Source organism: Ustilaginoidea virens, chromosome 5 (genome assembly GCF_000687475.1).
Source record: "Ustilaginoidea virens chromosome 5, complete sequence".
NCBI lineage: Eukaryota > Fungi > Ascomycota > Sordariomycetes > Hypocreales > Clavicipitaceae > Ustilaginoidea > Ustilaginoidea virens.
The window spans coordinates 214,929-233,332 of NC_057320.1; the positions used below are offsets into that span (position 1 = coordinate 214,929).

Sequence of the window (18,404 nt, forward strand, 5' to 3'; positions counted from 1 at the left end):
TACCCGCTGTATCTCGCGATTGCCGTTTAAATGCTTGCAGCTCAAGAAGCCATTGGCCATTTTTTCAGCTGCACCATGACCGTACTTGTCTCTGACGTGATCTATAATGGTCACTATCTCTTCGAATTCAGGATGTGCAGGATTAGAATTCTGCCCAACCCATTTATGCTGTGTCAGGTTGTACAGGCTCTGGCTAGGGCCTCCTGCGTTGAAGGGGTCATCCTCGGTGGGAGGAACAATGGCAGCCATTTCTTTCAACGTGGAAATGTCGGCCTCCGGCCAGACTAATTTGCCTCTTTCGGCGGCCCGCTTCAAGTCATAAATAAGCTGCAGCCGCCAGCAAGCCCGGGTAACACGCTGTTCTTCTGTCCAAATCGGCGGTCCGAAATCTTCAGTAACCCGGAATTTTTTCGTTGCGGGTTTAGATTTCCAGAAGGGGAACGTGTCATCTGGTGAGGCTGCGAGCGCTTCGTCGACAAGATGTTCCGGCTCAAGGGCGTTGAATCGGGCAAGGGCCGTGCTAAGGCACTCATGAGCAATGCAATTTATATGCCGAGTGGTTGCCAGGACGCTTCTCAGCACTGCCGGCGAAGTGTCTTTTCTCAATTTTCTTGGTGCGCACCCAGTCCTTGATTCGCGTACCCGAAACTTGTGTATCATGGACTCATCAAGAACTTGCTCGCATAAGTCACGTAAGCTCGAGATTGGAAGCGTCCCTGCCCTGAGCAAGGCTATAATACGGAAAATAACCCGGATGTGTCCAAATGTAAATCCGGATTCCAGAACTGCTTCTGTAATCTCTACAGCGTAGGCATCGAATAAACGATATGCAGTGGGGGAAGCTCTCAAGAGACTGTCGAGAGATCCGATGTCAGCAACCTTGCGGAAAATCTTGAGGTAAATTTCAGTGGGAAGGTGGTCTAGGTTTGCCGAAGCCATGGTCAGTAACATGTGACCAAAAAGGCGAGAAAAATGTCAAGAAAGCATGACAGTCGATACCAGGGAAAAGGTCGTGCGGCATCCCGACGAAGTATGCGCGGGAGATGTGCTGGGACGAACCACGGGCTGGCCAGGAGTTGACATGCATGTAGTGAGCGTACTCCGGAGTCCCTGCACAGGATATTTGATCTATTGATGGTTACACTGCATGTCCCCACCTGCCAATCTCACCGAGCCTGGCCAGACAGGGCAGGTGCATGGTGGGGTCAACGACTTACCGCCGTTCCGAACCCAAACGAACCTCGGGGATTTACATCAGGTCCCCCGTCGCTACCAGCCTCCTTCTGGGAGGGCATCTCCGAGCCTTTTCTTACTCAAAGAGGGTTTTTATGATGGGCCCATTTTTTGAGACGGCACATTGCTCCTCCCGCGCCTTCCATGTGCTTTTACATAATGATATAGGTCGTCTATGTCCGTCCCCCCCGCCATATCCCTGGTGAAGGTGCAGGATTTTGTAATGGACCCACCTTTTTCTGGATACTTACCTGTACCTCCTTGGCAACTGGCCGAGCGCCCTGTATAGTGTACCCCTGCGAATGCGATTAGTGGGATGTAGCTCTTTATAAGTCCGGAAATTGCTGGAACTAATACCATTATACGATTTCTCACTCTGTTGATATGCCTTATAATAAAAGTTTTTCTAATGGCTCAAACCCAGGTCTGATACAAAGCTGCACTTCCCTTTGCATCTTCAAAGGGATAATAACGACTCGGCCCTTCGTTCGATACGTTTGCAATGAAAGCAAATACGACAGCTCCATAGCTAAGCGAACTAGCCCTGTATGCAGCCTGGGGAAAAAATCGTAATATCGCAAGAGGATTTTTGGGTCTTCGTCCCGCCATACTTTGGGTGTGTTATATGGTGGCGTGTGTCAAGTAGACCGGCCCCCTGGCTGAACTCGGCCGCGATGGTGGATACCGCGCCGAATAGCAACGTTGTCTCCTGTGCCATTCTAGCCGAGAAATGGCGCCATTCCAACGACATTGTCGGCTGCCAGGTCGTCAACGCCAAGGTCGAGAAGGCTTCTTACAAGGGCACCAGGGCTAGATTCCGTGTCCCATGCACGCCGGAGATTGCCCATCGCCAAAGGACATCGGGACATCGTGACTCACGATACTTCCGAGGCTGAAGGAACCTGGTTCCCGCCTGCCATGTTCTCGTCACGTTCGCCTGGCGGGTATTCCCCCGTCAATTACTGACTGCCTTGATAAGGTGATGCGGCACAGAGCTGCCAACTGCGTTGCCCCCTTCTGTCCCCCCTTCTCTGGTTCAAACGCCGTTCCTCCTCCTCCACGTCTTTCCACTTGTCTATCCTCCATTTTCCTCGCCACCACTGCGTGGAGATAGCATCTCATCAACAACAATTGCGGCGGCAGCGGCAGCAGCAGCAGCAGCAGAAGCAGCAGAAGCAATATGCATTGGCCTGCCAGTCACCCGTGGCTCGCCTTTGGGGCCCTGCCCGTTGCCATTGCCCAGCTTCAGACCTTCTTCGCCTTGATACAGCCAGTCTCTAGCGCCTCACCGACTCCAACCACGCCAGCCTCGTTGACGAGCCTGGCGACTCCCGCCACAACCGAGGACGTGAGCAACATGATGCTGACGACCGTCTTCACGCAGCCTCCGGACTGCAGCGGCGGGCTCACCACCGTCGACTTTTGGACCGGCGTGCTGTGGCAAAACATCATGCAACCGCTACCGTCCCTGACACTGTCTAGCTGCTACCCAAGCCAGTTCTCCTACAGTGCCATGGCTACGGCCTCTTTGCCCCCTTTCAGCCAGCTGGTCTGCCCACAGGACTGGGAAACCTGGAAACTCAACCAGACTTACATCATCTGCTGTCCTCAGTGCGTTTCTCGTGAGATGGTTGCTTTCCTTTTGTCCTCTGATGCAGACCGACGCAGGGTCATTTATCTCTATGCGCCCCTGTCTGCGGACATGTTGCTGATATGCCTCGCAGAAAATTCGGACCCTACCTGCCAAATCGCAAAAACGCCAATCGTCCCGGGCTGCACGGGTTGTGCACATCAAAGATCTTTCCGCAAATCGGAATGGACATTACGAGCTACAGAGACTCGGGTCAAGTAACCGTCATCCCGGGCGTGACAAGCACAGATGCCGTGCTGGTCTTTGCCAGAGCTTTTGATGGATTCGCACCGAGCTTTACTGCTACTTCCCACTCGTCCAGCCAGAATAGCTCCTCAGCCCCCAGAACAAGTTCGTCAACAGTTGCGGCGTCGACGTTTGCGCCGTCAACCAGCACGACCACCACTAGCACGGCATCTCGTCTACGACCACCACAACTGCTCCGGCATCGACTACCTCGGCTCCTCCGTACCCGCAATGTGGCGTAAAAAGGCCGAAAGCCCCTACTGAGAGGAGCCACGAGCTAACATTTGTCTTTTCCGGCAGATAATATGCCTGAACAACATGCTGGCGCAGTACTCGGATCTGGGATGTACTACAGCGGATCCGGCTTGCCTTTGCCGCAACCCCAACTTCCTCTACGGCATACGGGACTGCTCTAATGCCGCATGCAGCAACGCAAATGATGCCAGGAATGTGATCAGTAAGCATGTAGGACATTACAATAGAAAGGATGGCGATAATTGGCCATTTCGTTACTTGCGCGTCGCGTCGGACGAGTCCGAGGTCTGTTCGAGCCGGGTCCAGGCCCCAAAGAGGTAAGAAAAACATGGGACCTTTCTGTGTGGATTATTCATTTCGGACAGTATGACTTGCATATGCGCGATTGAGCTCTATGGAGCTATATAGGACGAACAGTTCCCCTTGTGACCCTGATGTCGGCCGACAGAAGTTCCATGCAAGGTTGGAGAAGGAGACTTTTTGCTATCAGGAGCGGTACGCGTGTCGCGGTACCCACACCGCTAGCCGCATATGGCTAGAGGAGTTGATTCCCGCACCCCCCTTCCCCCATGGAAGTCTTGCGCTAAGTCCTAGCCCGCGATCATATGCAAGGTACCTGTTGGTTTCACATCAAGGGGTACCCAGTTGTACGTAGGGTTGCGCGCGTGGTATCATGTACCGGAGGGTCACCGGTCAAAGGTATGATTCTTCTTTGATTATGACTAACTAAGAAAGCAGGAAAAAGGAGGCAAAAGAGAGAGAATTACACGATGTGGCCTTTTTGTGCGCGTGCCGTAGTCACGTGCATCGGCGCGGTCGGGCCGGGCTGCCCGCGTGCCCTACCGGATCTGCGCTGTGCCCAATTGGGCACATTGCGACAGCGATTCCGACAGTACCAGACCGTCGTGTTCCAAACGACCAGCTGCTTATCGTTGTAACCAAATATCGACATTTTCATCTTCCAAGGCCCGCGTCGATTTTGCGAACCATCCCGCTATAAGATGATAAAAAGGCAGAAATATGGTCATGGCGATTCTTGCTCTCGCCGTCGTCTTCGAAAGTGCCTTCTGTCTCCCTCATAGTTTCATGTGGGCGTGCCGCCACCAGGAGTGAACATGGCTTGTTCCAACGTTCATCGCTTTCTTTGGGCTCTTTGCTTCTCTGCCGCGACATCCTTGCAGAGAAGCCATCGACGACTTCAATTCAAAGTCTGGCGGCTAGACCTACTTTCGTGGTGAGAAAAAAATGTAAGTCCATGTTTTTACAGCCTTTTTCTTCTTGTCTGGTTTGGAAAACTTTCTTTATTTTGTTTTGCCTTCCCAGGTCGACGACCATAATGCTCCCGAGTTATGAGAAGACATCCATGAATGAACAAAGACTAACTTCAATGTGCAAAGCACATTAGACATAGCGCTGCAAGATACGCAACGATTGGTAGACGAAGCTGTGAGACAGCAGAGCATCTACAATAACTGGCGAGTTAGGAATCCCAGGCGCAACACCTACAATTCTCAACATTCCGCCGAGGCCAGAGCTTCCAAGAATAAGAAGAGAAATGAAGAACCGGACCCCCCAAAGCTTGACGCCAGGTTACGCCAGGCTGCTGCACTGGTTGCCGAGCATCAAGCAGCACAGCAGCTTGCCAATGGGACCCTGAACATGAACCACACGGGACCGGCCGTTGGCATCCCGGGGTTCAACAGGAGGACAGACACTTCCACCTATTGGCTGCAGAACATCAAGCACACCGGGATGCCTCCCATGGGATCTAATCGTTCCTATCCTGTACGCCACCAACCATTCTGCTGGACTGAGAGAATGCCCTGCTGACAATGTTGTCGGCAAGGTGTTCCGAGACGTGACTAACCCAATGTTTGCGGGAGGAGCCAAAGGCGACGGCGTTATTGATGACACAGCCGCTATCAATTGTTCGTCGAGAATCGTAGAATTTCCCGTTGGCGTGTCTTCATTCATTGTATACGGTGCTAATGGTCGTAAAATTCCAGCCGCTATCGCATACGGCAACAACTGTGGCGAGAATTGCTTGACATCTTCCGTCAAAGGCACTCTCATCTATTTCCCAGCCGGCACTTACTTGATATCGTCACCAATCAATGCTTATTATTACTCTCAACTGGATGGAGATGTGAGTTTGACAAGGAGCAAGAACACTCGGGAGGCCCCATTGACTGATGATTTATACAGCCGAAAATGATGGCCAAAATCAAGACCTCGGCTGGTTTTATCGGACTCGGTAAGTTCAAGAAAAAAAATCTGAATAAGATAAAACGAAAGAAAAGTCTCCAATGGACGTTAACAAGTTGCACAGGAGCCATACAAACGGATGTATATATCCCTGGTGCCAGTGGTAGCAAGTGGTATATTGAAGTAATTTTATTCCCCCCCCAACCCCTGTCCCCAAACTAAGGTGCCCAAGGCTCCCACACATCACGACTTGCAGCTTACATGCCATTACAGCAATCCAACTTCTACCGCCAAGTGAGGAATATCACGATACAAATTGGCGACACTAAGACTAAATCTGTGGCTGGACTTCACTGGCAAGTGGCCCAAGCAACATCCTTGACAAACGTAGCTATTTACATACGCAAGCACCGATCCCGGCACCACGCAGATAGGTATCTTCACCGAGAATGGCAGCGGCGGTTTCATGTCAGAAGTCGTCATAGACGGTGGCAAGTACGGCTTATGTGAGCATCCCTCCAACTACCTTTATTCTCTTCCCTCCTTGGCAGAGGTGAATGCTTCTTTAACCTCTGCGATAACATGGCTTACATGCTTATGCTCTACTTTTCGTCGCTTCTAGATGGTGGTAATCAGCAATACACTGTAAACTCGTTCTTAATCACCTCCCAGACCACCAGCTGCATCTGCTTGATCTGGGACTGGGGCTGGACGTGGACTAACTTGATTCTGGCTGATGCCCCAGTGGGCATCACGCTCCTCAACCCTGAAGCCCCAGGCAGCCAGCCGCCAGGTTCCATCTATCTCCTTGATACCGCATTTCTTAATGTCAATACCGCCGTGAAGGCAAACGCTATGAAGAAAGACATACTGGAAACAAGCATCATGACGTTCGATAACATCAACCTCCAACAGGTGGGCAAGTTCATCCAGTTTACGGACGGGTCCGATGTCGACTACCCTAGCTCGGAGCTCCCCTTCATGGTTCTTGGTAACCAGCACACAGACTCGGGATACGAATACGGTAGTAAGCTACAGAGGTTTGCTTTCTCTACGCAGTTCTTTCCAACCGTCGCGTTGATCTTACTTTGATCCTAGATACCACGTATCAAGATCTCCTTCCCTGCTGGGCCTCGAGTCGAAAGCGTCCACAAACAGTTACTTCTACCGCAGCAGGCCGCAGTATGAGAACTTGGATACCGGATCGGTTGTCAGTGTTAAAGACTACGGTGCAAAGGGCGATGGCGTAGCAGACGATACAGCAGCCGTTCAATCGGCCCTGTCGGCTGGCACAACCAAGAATTTGATCTACTTTCCGGCAGGATCGTACATAATAACCAAAACTCTGTTTGTTCCTCCGCATTTCCGCATTACGGGAGAAGTCTGGTCCCAGATTGTTGCTTCGGGAAGCTTCTTTACAGATATGAAAAACCCCAGGCCAATGGTCAAGGTTGGCGACCCTGGAGATAGTGGCACCGTTGAGATATCTGACATGCTCTTCACTTCCATTGGCGCCTTACCAGGACTCGTCATGATGGAATGGAATGTGCAGGCTAAGGAGCAAGGCTCCGTGGGTATCTGGGACGCGCATTTCCGAGTGGGTGAAGCGTATGGGAGCGGTGAGTTTTATTCCCCACGATTTTTGTCTTCACTTTCTCTTCGAGTCTCACATCACATTGAACCATTGTCCCTGCAAGGCAAACGCCCTCCCCCCCCCTTTTTTTTCCTTCGTTGTGATTGATACGGCTAGACTGACATCAACATAGAACTCCAAGTGGCCCAATGCCCCAAAGTCGCGTCGATTCCGTCGGTCTGTGTTGCGGCAGCCCTGATGCTCCATATTACGCCGCAGTCAAATGGCTACTTTGAGAACGTGTGGGCATGGGTTGCGGATCACGATCTTGACGACCCAGCAAATACCATGGTCACTGTGGCTGCAGCCAGAGGCATTCTGGTCGAGTCAGCAGCCGGCCCTACTTGGTTATATGGTACAGCCTCTGAGCACTCCATGCTCTATCAGTACAACTTCTACAACACGTCGAATATCTTTGCAGGAATGATCCAAACTGAGTCGCCTTACTTCCAATACGCAGCTGCCACAGAATCGCCTGGTCCTTTCAAGGACTCTGTGGGACTCTTCAACAACGACCCTGACTTTTCGAATGACAATTGTAACGGAACAGACCTGTCGTGCCGCTTGTCGTGGGCTGTCATGGCCCAGGATACAGTCAACGTCACCATTGCTGGTGCAGGCCTCTATTCTTGGTTCGATGCGTACGATCAGTCGGTCTGCGTCGATGCCCAGAATTGCCAGCAGCGTCTCTTCAACGATCAGGGCAACAACGGCGGCTTCTGGCTTTGGAATTTAATCACTATCGGAGCCCAGGAAATGATCAGCAACACCTTAACCAACGACTCCATCTATGCCAAGGAAAACACCCAGGCCATAGCTCATCCTTTTTGGAGTGCGCTTGCCAGCTACACGGATGATGCCACCCAGCGAGACATTTCGTGCGATGACGATGACACATCCCCGGCCTGCATGACCGAGACCATATGCGATAAAACAAAGAGCTTCGCCACCATGGACCAGCTTGCAGCCGCCAAGGGAACTTTTGCTGATGTTTGCGCCGACTATTATGCCATCAAGACTCTTCAGTCCACACTCAGAAGCAGCCTCGATACATACAAGTCGGTGAATAAGGGCTACGACGAAGTCTTTGGCAAATATCAGGAGTACGTCAAAGAAATGATTCCCATGGCGCTGTCACAGTTTATGTCAACGCCTAACGGGCTCGACGGTTCTCCCGGGCCTGGAAACAAGTATTTCCAGTGCACGTTCGAAGCCGATGATCTTGTGGAAACGCAACAATGCCCTTTCACTGAAATACAGCTGGCCTCGTACGATTCATACACGATGACCTACAAGCTCGTCAACGAGAGCGGCTTTTTCGACGAGCTTTCCAAGACCTACAGCATCTCGAAGGACTGGGTAAAGTTTGGCCGGACCTCCATCAAGAACCACAAAGTCACTTGCCAACACGACTTGTGCACGCAGCCGTTCGACCAGGAACTGGTCAATTTCCCAAAGGCTGCCGATAACATACAGGTGGCGAACCCCAAGGATATCATCACCAAAGCTCTTCCCAACATTGGGAAGCTGCAAAACGCAATCGCCGCCCGAAGGATGGACGTGGCCTTGAACACGTGGCTCGGGCCGACCAACGATATCGTGCAGGTCATCAGCATGCCCGTCTTCGCCATCCAGCAGGCACTTGACTCGATGGAGCAAGCCAAGGAGCTGGGGCAGGCGCAGGCTCAGAGGGACAAGACGCAACTGATCTTGACCATTCTCAGCATAGTCTTCGCGTTTGTACCTTTTCTCAATGAGCTGGCGCCGGAAATTGCGGCTCTAGATGGCGTCTTTGCTATGCTGGGTGCCGCGGGCACCTTTGCCCTGGGGATCAAGAGCATCGTGGACGACCCTCTGTCCGCCCCGATGGAGATTTTGGGCTTCCTGACGCTTGGCGTGGGGAGGAGCGCGAAAGACTTTGCCAAGGTGGCGGATGCGCGGCGCGGCATCAAGGACGGCGATCTTGCCAAGATGGGGAAGACGTTCAAGAAGCATGATGATAGCCTCCAGAATGTCATCAAACGGAAGTGCAAGATTTGAGCGATGTGTGCAATGAATTCGGATATACATCTGCATATGTGGGTGCGAACCAGAGTCCGCGGTTGATCTTGTCCCTAGGGGTTCATTTCCCAATTTTTTTTCTTTTTCATTTGTTTGGAGGAGCCTTGGATAAAACGTTTTCCGTGTTTCTTAGTATAAAGTACCAGTCTCTTCTTTGGGTTTACTGTTGCATGCGCTCATAAGACGACGAAATAATTTTTGTAGAGTTGGCCTAGGTCCCAGTACGTAGGGCGCGCGCGGGATGCTACTGCATCGACATCGAAATCACGGTACCACCTATCAGAGGTATTGACCTTCCCTGATGTGACTGTATTGTGACTTTACTTATGACTATCTAAGAGGGAAGAAGAAGATAAGACTGAGGGCGACGATGTGCCGCGAGATATTAGAAGGTTGTGCTCCTAGTCGGCATAACCAGGCAGCGGCAGCTAGTAAGGGCCTGCCGTATTAGCTGCTGCAAAGGTTAATTATCTGGAAGACTGCGGCAGCGGCAGCCGGTAGGGGCCTGCCGCAGCAGTCAGTTGATAGGGCCGATATATCGCATCGGCGGGAAGGGCCGCAGCAGCGGCAGCCGGAAGGAGTATGCCGCGATGGTTAATAGAGATAGTGGCAGCTATATAATAGCCTCTGGCAGTCTATATCTCTATTAATAGGGCCGAAGGAAGGGTCCAATAATTGACAGAGGCAGCAGCAGCCAATAAGGGGCCTACCGCAATAGTCGACATTGACAGGGCCAATAAGGGCAGTATCGGCCGCGATTGACAGGGCCGCGGCAGCCGTTAGGGGGCTTGTGAGGGTCTTTCTGATGAGGGCCTTTGTAATGCTGTTCGTAATGCTGTTTGTGATGCTATTTGTGATACTGTTTGTGATGCTATATGTGATGCCGTTTGTGATGATATTTGCCCTACTGTTAATGGTGCTTGTGATATGGCTCTTGTGCCTGTGACTGTATATGCGTTTTGAATCATTCGCATCTGTATCTCTCGCTCGGTATAAGCAATAGCCACATGTGGTTCCCTATAAGGATTAAGTTGCGATACAAACCTCTGGCATCGTAGTTGTCGGTCTATCTCTTCTTGCGGCCAGATGGGGTTTTCTTGCTGCTGTAGGCAGTTGACTAAGGCTGGTACAGTTGGTGAACCTGATGGTCCTACATATACGCCGTGTTCACGTAGAACTATGCGTAATTCGCGTATTAATTTGCTGTTCATCCGGTTGAATAGTGCTGTACTCCATTCGCTAAAGTCATCGCAAAATAAATCCCAGAGATCATCATCAATATCATTGCCTATATGGTAGGCATTAAAGAGGTAGATTATCCGGTTATGTAACTCTATATCCGTTGCATTTTGAGGATGAATACGTTCATTTGCATGAATCCAATTCTTATCAATATGCCCAGCATACTTTTGTATTCGCTGGGGTAGTGATAATTGTAGTGGTGATGGTAATGATGGTCGTGATGGATCCATAATGCTCAAAGGTGGAAAAGAGAGAAAAGGTGTAAATATGGTTGCTAAATGGTATCGTCCAAGGTCGTGATATATAGCCTGTTTGCAGAGTGTAATTTCGTCGCTAAATGGTATCGTCAAAAACCGTGATATATAACCTTTTTGCAGAGTGTAATTTCGTCGCTAAATGGTATCGTCAAATGTGATATTTAGCAGTATTATCAAGCCTCGTAATGGACGAGAGGAGGAAAGGTTAACATGCGTAATACCTCTAATAGGTGATACCGTGATTTTAACGTCGATACAGTAGCATCCCGCGCGCGCCCTATATACTGGGACCTAGGCCAGCTCAACACTAACATGCGTAATTTATTCCCCTGGTTAGCGCGATCTTACCGAAATCGCCTCTTTTAAGCTGTATCTCTCGCTGATCTATAGTAAACCATCTAAGCAGGATAGCAAAGTTAATACTTTCTAACCTGTGAGTGGTACTATTGTCAACACTGATCAGTGGTAGTAATAGCACCACTCACAGGTTAGAAAGTATTAACTTTGCTTTCCTGATTAGAAGGTTTACCGCAGATCAGCGAGAAATATAGCTTAGAAGAGGCGATTTCGGTAAGATCGCGCTAACCAGAGGAATAAATTACGCATATAAGTGCTGAGTTGGCCTAGGTCCCAGTATATAGGGCGCGCGCGGGATGCTACTGCATCGACGTCGAAATCAGGGTATTACCTATCAGAGGTATTGACCTTCCCTGATGTGATTGTATTGTGACTTTACTTATGACTATCTACTGTAAGAGGGAAGAAGACGATAAGACTAAGGGCGACGATGTGCCCTATATATGTGTATGTGTGCCGCGCATGCTGTGGCCACGTATGCGTGCCGTAGCCAGGCATGTATGCTGTGGCCACATATGCCGCGTCATCATCAGGTGCGCTGACTAACTGACTGACTGACTGACCGACGATTCCGACAATTTTCATTTAGAGGATAGATCAACAAGGGAGTTTCGCAACTGACACAGTTCTGGATATGTTTATAGATAGGCTCAAGTATTAGAAGGAAGACCAAAATAGACTTGGGCATAAGTTTATACTTGAGACAAGTACATGGTCCATTTGCCAAGGCCAAAGTCCCATCGACGCAGCAAACAGATCCGTCTAGCTATGATCGTGCTTTGGCGGCATCGCATCAGACCTAGGTAATCTTTCCGCACGTAGAAAAAGTCCTCCGTAAAGCACAGTACCTCACTCTTGGCGCAGTGACCATTGTGCCGACGACCGACTCCAACAGTCCCGGATCGTTCCTTGGCGCAAAATACGCTTTTTACATGCTTTGACACTCGAGGACATTCGTGTCAAGTCCTCTTGGGGCTGTCTGGACTACTATCTTCTCTTTACACGGCTTCGAGCAAGCCATGCCTTCTGATGTTCCTCGCAACTTGGCGAGGGGCCTCATGTCGGAGCATGATGGATTCGAAACATGTACGGGATGAGCTTGATCAAGGGAGCTCAATGTCGGCTCTTGCGCAGTTGACAAGCCGGTCAAAGGGTGAAAACGGGAAGCTCTCGGGACACCCTTGCATGCCAGGATTCGTGCGGCAGGAGTCAATGAGCATTGTGCTTACTACTGCTCAAGAGTGATATCGGGCCCATTACTCGTCAGCCTCCCACGCCAGAATCCTCTTCCATCTCTTGCATTTTCCTCTCCACAGACGCCTTTACGTCGGACTTGTCCGGCTCATCCACCACGTGCAGCCTCTATAACCACGCGGATGCTCCGAATCGCGAGTCCAGCTCCCGCCAAAGTATGGCGTCAAAAGCAAGATTCTCGCGCGCGCCGCAAAGCGACCCAGCCATCGGCAGCATCCCACCCGCCTTCATTTTGGGGGAAAAATCGCTGGCCATCCCCCAGCCGGCCCGACCTTGTCGAGCTGTCCTCGGCGTTGTTGATCGCTTTCAACAACGTCTGCAGACGGTGCGCGTACATCCCCGTCCAGCTTTCCACGCCATCTGGCCAGCACTCTTGCTGCTGGGGGAGCGGCCTCCGCGGCAGGGCGAAGGAGGACTCGGCCAACGCAGCATAGGTAAATTCCCAGTCTACCACGCGGACGATTCGCGTGTGCGCATCTGGCGGGACGTTGGACGGCCGCAGGTCATCACGCCAGAGCTGAAATTTGGTCCGCTGGTGAGCGTGCCGGACGTGACTTTGCGTTGCCTGGCGAGTCTGTGGAATAAATGCCGGCGATGTACGTGCGCTGGCAGTCGGTTTCGGAGGCCAGCATCATCTCTGCGGTTGCTTTAGATGGCCAGCACGCAGCTGTGCTACAGCCAAGAAGCCGTGCGAGGTGTTGAAAAATCTCGCTGGGCAACTTATCGAGGCAGAGTATGTACCCAGTCGTGCCAGCTCGTTCATGTGGATGGAGAGGCGCCGAGCTTCGCACGTAGATTTGTGACCCTCCAGCTTGGACAGCCGCTGAAGGACATCTGCGAGCTGGCGATGGAGCATTTGCAGCTTGTCCGGGTGGACATGCGGGTCAACGCGTGGCCGTTGCCTCCAACCTCGCTGGGGCCTGTTCGATACCTTGCCGACGTCCGTCTTGTGGTTCATGTATGCTATGTCGACAAACTGGCCGAGCCCAAGGGGACTCTCTTTCATTCCCCAGTGCAGGATAAAAGGCACGGGTATGGATGTGTTATCCCGGGATATACTTGACGGTAGCGACCTCGTTTCGGATCTTTCTCAGGGAACATGGCGCAGCCTGGCTTAGGAAGGCGGATCAGGGAAGAGCCACCGCCTCGAGATTTTCATGCGGAAAAGGGGCGTTGAACGCGCCGGCTTTGGGGGCCGCACTTCGGTCGGGATGCCTTGGCGATGTTTGGCGATGAACTCGGCAATTGCTCGGAGGATTTTTTCTTCAAGGGTATTTTTCGCTTTCCTCCCACGCGGCATCGTCGAAACGCATTCGGGGCTCCACTTCCTCCTCATCGTGTGTCAAGGAGACAATCGGATTTTCCCCCGTTTCAATAATTCCATTCTTGCCATTGGACTGATGAGCAAAGATGGACATGGTGTTGATGGAGCTTGCTGGGGATGCTTGGCCAGGCACAGCAAGCACCCCAGGGCCGTATTTATCCTCGAGGCATTGAAGGCCGCGATTCCAAACTTTAGGGTGAGCCCAAACTGTGTTGACCTGACCCTACTTGACGCACAGCTCTGGGCTGCCTGGACTTCTTCCGTGTGTCAATGGCACAGTGGAAGCGGAGGTAGCTAGACGGGAAAAAATTAGTCCGGCCTAGGTACCGAAGTACCTAGTACCGTAAGTGGTTTACGGGCCAACATCGGGCCTCCGGTATCTGCCGGCGCAGCAGAGGTTGATTACATACAACGAAGTCCGGGGCTGCATTGGGTCTAGCTTCTCTCTTCCCTTGGGACTGATCCCTAGGCATCGGAGCATCATCGATGCACTTTAATCAATCGAATGCGCAAGGCGGAGCGTGCACTGGCGTCAAGTAACAGAACATGCAGTTACCGTCCTTCGGGATCATTATCCTCAACCTCAGCCCTCAGCCCGGCTTCAAGGCGATGAAGCAGACTGATGTCCGCAGGGGGGAGGGGAAAAAAAGGGAAAGACAAGAAAAAGAAAAGAAAAGGAGGGCAAAAGGGGAAAAGGGTGAACGAAAGAAGCAAATTGTGGACCTTGGAGGCTGTCTCGGGGCACCCATGGGTTCTGCAGTACGTACCGTCTCCTCTAAACGTCCCTTGTGCTGCCTCGTGCTGTCCCTCCCTCCCTCCCCCCCCCCCCCCCCCGGGCCCAAAAACCCCCAGTCATGTTTTTTTTATTCACCACAACAACCCCAAGTCCTGACTGCAGCTTCAATCCGTTACCTTACCTCCCCCGACTCTCTGTCCTGGAGGATTGACTGCAAGTCGCGGTGCTCGACCCCTCGCTCCCTTCCTTACACGCCCATTGAGCTTTTGCTCTCGCTACAGAGCTAGTCGTGCGTCAATCTGCGGCCCTCGGGTTCTTCTGTGTGTTTCCGCCACCTATGCCTGGGCACGAGTCGTGACCAGCCAGCCGTCAACTGTGAACCCCCTTGAACCTCTCCGCTGAGGCCGCTCTGCCTCCCTCCCTGAACGGTTATTGGCAGCCTCTCCCGGCTACCCAAGGCCACGCTGCCAACGCCACCAGGCCTCTTGACTCTCTCAACCTCCCAAACTCCAGTCTGCAGCCAGCGTTGTCCACGGGAGTGTTTTGTCATTACCACCCGCTTCAGTCGCCTGCCGCCGCTGCTGGCTGGGAAATCAATCGCTTGCACCGGCCAAAAAAAGCCTTGGTCATCTGTCCACTTACTTACCCGCGAGCATAGGGGGCTTATTCGACTGCCATCGCCCTCACTCACTCCACCAGTGTCGAGTTGTGCCTCCGCCACCGCTTCACAAAGCGACCCGAAGCAACATCCCCCGTTTCGACCTGCCATCGTACATTTACTGCTGAGCCGGTGAAACGAGCGACCTCCTGTGTTGCTCCCTTGGCTTCATCCGAGATATCGCCGTGGCGCATACCATCATCGCCCCTGACGACCGAAAAGTTCGCTTCGCAGCCCCCCGAACCCAGATTCGGTGCATCAAATCCCCTTGGTGCTGCTGCATCCACGCCACAGGGCTCTTCACATCGTCAGCCCCACGTCTCTTTCCTCTCCCAAATTGTCGTCGTGTCTTTCGAGGGGAAAAGGCGTGTGTGTCCCTTACCCTACCTGGGCCGTACCGTACCTCACCCTTGCTCTGAACCGAGATAGTGCGACACATCTCATACCACGTATTCGTGTCCCAAGTCACTCGAGGTAAGGGGTCCTAGGTTGCCAAGCGCCTTTGGCCTTTGTATCCCACAATGAGCCAACAACCACACGATCTGGGCTATCTCGACTATGCAAATCCCGCGAACCGCTCCCCGACGTCGTCCAGACAGAACTATGCAGGTGGCTTCGCATCAGGGCTGACTCTGCCTCGCCAGCCCCCCCCGCGGCCCTTTGACGGCCATCTGGGCTCTTCTGCACTCTATCCTTCTGACAGAATAGGGGGAGGCTACAATCCTCGAGCCATGGACACCATGACCGGCCCCGTAGGCATGTCCGGCGGCTACATGCTTGATAACGGTCAGTCCTGGAACTACAATTCGATTGGCGTTGCCACGGTCAACGGCGCTATTAACGGTCCGGGTCGGCAAAGGAGCGTGAACCGACGGGCTGCCCTGCCTCAAGTACGTGACGGCGCATCATGCGTTTGATTGCTGCCTTTGCTTTTGGAAGCTGACAAGGCTGCTTTTTTTTCCTTAGAATTGGACGGACCAGAACGGTATGGGCATGGTGAATGCTGGCCTGCACCCATTCCCCGCCGGCCTCGGTGGACACTTGTCAAACGGTGGACTTCGCGTCGATCACGGTCAGGCTCACACCTCCCCAGACCTCCGCTCAACTGCGTCGGACGGTGAACAGCTCATCCCCACCGCGATTGTGATCAAGAACATACCTTTTGCGGTCCGCAAAGAAACCTTGGCGTCCATCATGCTGGATATGAACCTTCCTCAGCCGTACGCCTTCAATTACCATTTCGACAACGGCGTTTTCAGAGGACTCGCCTTTGCCAACTTCCAGTCAGCCGAGGACACAAGGGTAGTGATTGAAGCCATGAACGGCATGGACGTTCACGGTCGGAAGCTTCGGGTCGAGTACAAGAAAATGCTGCCGGAAGCGGAGCGAGAACGCATCGAACGTGAGAAGCGAGAGAGGCGCGGCCAGCTTGAGGAACAACACCGTGCTCCCATCCTTCACCAACAAAGCTCCATTCAGTCGCTTGGCAGCATGTCGCAGTCCCAGCCGCGCGTTTCGTCCTCTCACTTGGGTATGGTGATGCTCGAGAAAACCAAAACTTGGACTCCTTTGCTGACGTGCCTCGCTTTGCCAGGAGATGTTGATTTGAATGACCCCCATTCCCTCGAGTTTTATACCGAGCTTGTCATGTTCAAGCGGGACGACAGCCGGGAGATTCTAGTCTTTCCCCCTTGCATCAGCCCGGAGCACCGTCGATCGATCCACATCCTTGCGCACCACATGGGACTCGAGCACCAGTCTATGGGAGAGGCCGATTCTAGACAGCTCACTGTGCTGAAGAGGCAGCAACCCTCGCCGACGGCTATTGTGCAGAATGCGCCAGCCAACAACCTGGACGCGCATAAGCGTGGGTTGAGCCGGGCAGCCACCTTTGACTTTGCAGCCGATCGGGAGTCTCGAGCGGCCGGGAACAACTACTCTCACATGATGGGACGCCAAGGCCCTACGCTGGAACTCCCAGGAAGTCCCGACGGAGTTGTCTTGCCCAACAATCTGCGAGCCGCCAAGAGTTTTGCCGATCTCAGATCCTTCACCCCTAGCCCCTCGCAGGCGTCCTCGAGCTATCTGGGGCCCGGGTCTGGCATGAACAGCATGGCGCCGGGCTCCACCGCCCGATTCGGCGACTACATGGGCAGCGTTGGTCAAACAAGCCACTCTGGCAACCCCGGCACCCCAGGGCCCAAAGGCGACGGCTTCATTGCCGGCCTCGGTGCACTGAGTCTGAGTCCTTACGACACAAATGCTGCCATGCAACAAGCCCGAAATGCCCCTGGCGCAATTGGCAGTCAACGACCCGGCGCCAACATGAACAACAAGCAAGGAGCTCCCGAAAGACAACCTCGTGGGCCCGAATGGGAGTCGACTGCTGGTTTCGGCGGTCGTGGTCGGCCCAATGGTCACATGCAGCGCGGCAGTGGTACGTTGAAGACAATGAAACGTGTTTGACCAAACGTGGCAAAACAAAAAGAAGAAAGGAAAAAAAATAAAAACTGACAACGCCCTTGCAGATTCTTCAGACAGCGGCGCTCGGGGGGCGACCAACTCGGCCGGTGCTTCTAGATATCACTAAGCATCTTGCCATACGCAATGCCAGTTCTATCTGTTCCACGAAAAAAACCTTGCTTACGACGCTACGTGGACGAAAAGATACAGTCGACTTGTGCGGCTTCTCAGTTTATGATATTGTAATATTTGGATTTTTTTCCTTTTTTTTTTGTTTCCCTGTTTTGGGGTTTTTTTTTTTTTTTTGCGAACCTTTGCACCGCGAGATTGTCTTTCAGGGGTTTGGAACACTTGCAGCATATATATTTTCACCAGTATTCTGATGAAAGACGGGCCAGCAGATGCGAGCGGGCAACAGTCAGCTCCTGCAGCCTGGTGGCGTCTTTGATGATGTCTAGCACCTCCGATGAGAGTATGAGATTACGGACCTGGATACAGCGCTATTCCACAAACATGGGCGACCATTACGAAAGATGACGACTCGCTTCCCATCTCGACTTGAGGCTTGTTCAATGTACCTTATTCCGACAAGATCTACGAACACGATTTTTTCTTCTATTTTCTATTTTACTTTTTTTTTTTTTTTTGAAAAACCCATTCCTGACGATTACGACGTTTTAACGAGTTTCACGTCTAGACAGCCGCGCCGACTCGTCTTTTGCGAACGCAGCTCGGCGCGCCAGCAAAGCTAGCGAGAGAGAGCATCGGCAATGAAGACCAGCACACTATACCCGCCACCACGACCACCCCGTCTGGCCTCCAGGACCCATGGGCAACGACGACGACATAC

At 52.4% G+C, this 18,404-nt stretch overlaps 2 protein-coding genes across 2 annotated transcripts; both read left to right on the forward strand.

The window, feature by feature from the left end:
• Nucleotides 1-2,413: 2,413 nt before the first annotated feature.
• Nucleotides 2,414-9,242, forward strand: UV8b_06082 (uncharacterized protein; the record flags this gene model as incomplete). The annotated part of the gene is made up of 14 exons (XM_043143579.1): nt 2,414-2,844; nt 2,958-3,214; nt 3,273-3,331; nt 3,410-3,566; nt 4,770-5,149; nt 5,211-5,292; nt 5,371-5,510; nt 5,570-5,618; nt 5,694-5,742; nt 5,843-5,863; nt 5,978-6,075; nt 6,315-6,609; nt 6,668-7,188; nt 7,336-9,242. 14 exons carry the CDS (start codon nt 2,414-2,416, stop codon nt 9,240-9,242), a joined length of 4,446 nt encoding a protein of 1,481 aa, XP_042999514.1.
• Nucleotides 9,243-15,612: 6,370 nt separating this feature from the next.
• Nucleotides 15,613-17,681, forward strand: UV8b_06083 (uncharacterized protein; the record flags this gene model as incomplete). The annotated part of the gene is made up of 4 exons (XM_043143580.1): nt 15,613-15,981; nt 16,058-16,622; nt 16,686-17,528; nt 17,620-17,681. 4 exons carry the CDS (start codon nt 15,613-15,615, stop codon nt 17,679-17,681), a joined length of 1,839 nt encoding a protein of 612 aa, XP_042999515.1.
• Between the last annotated feature and the right edge of the window lie 723 nt (nt 17,682-18,404).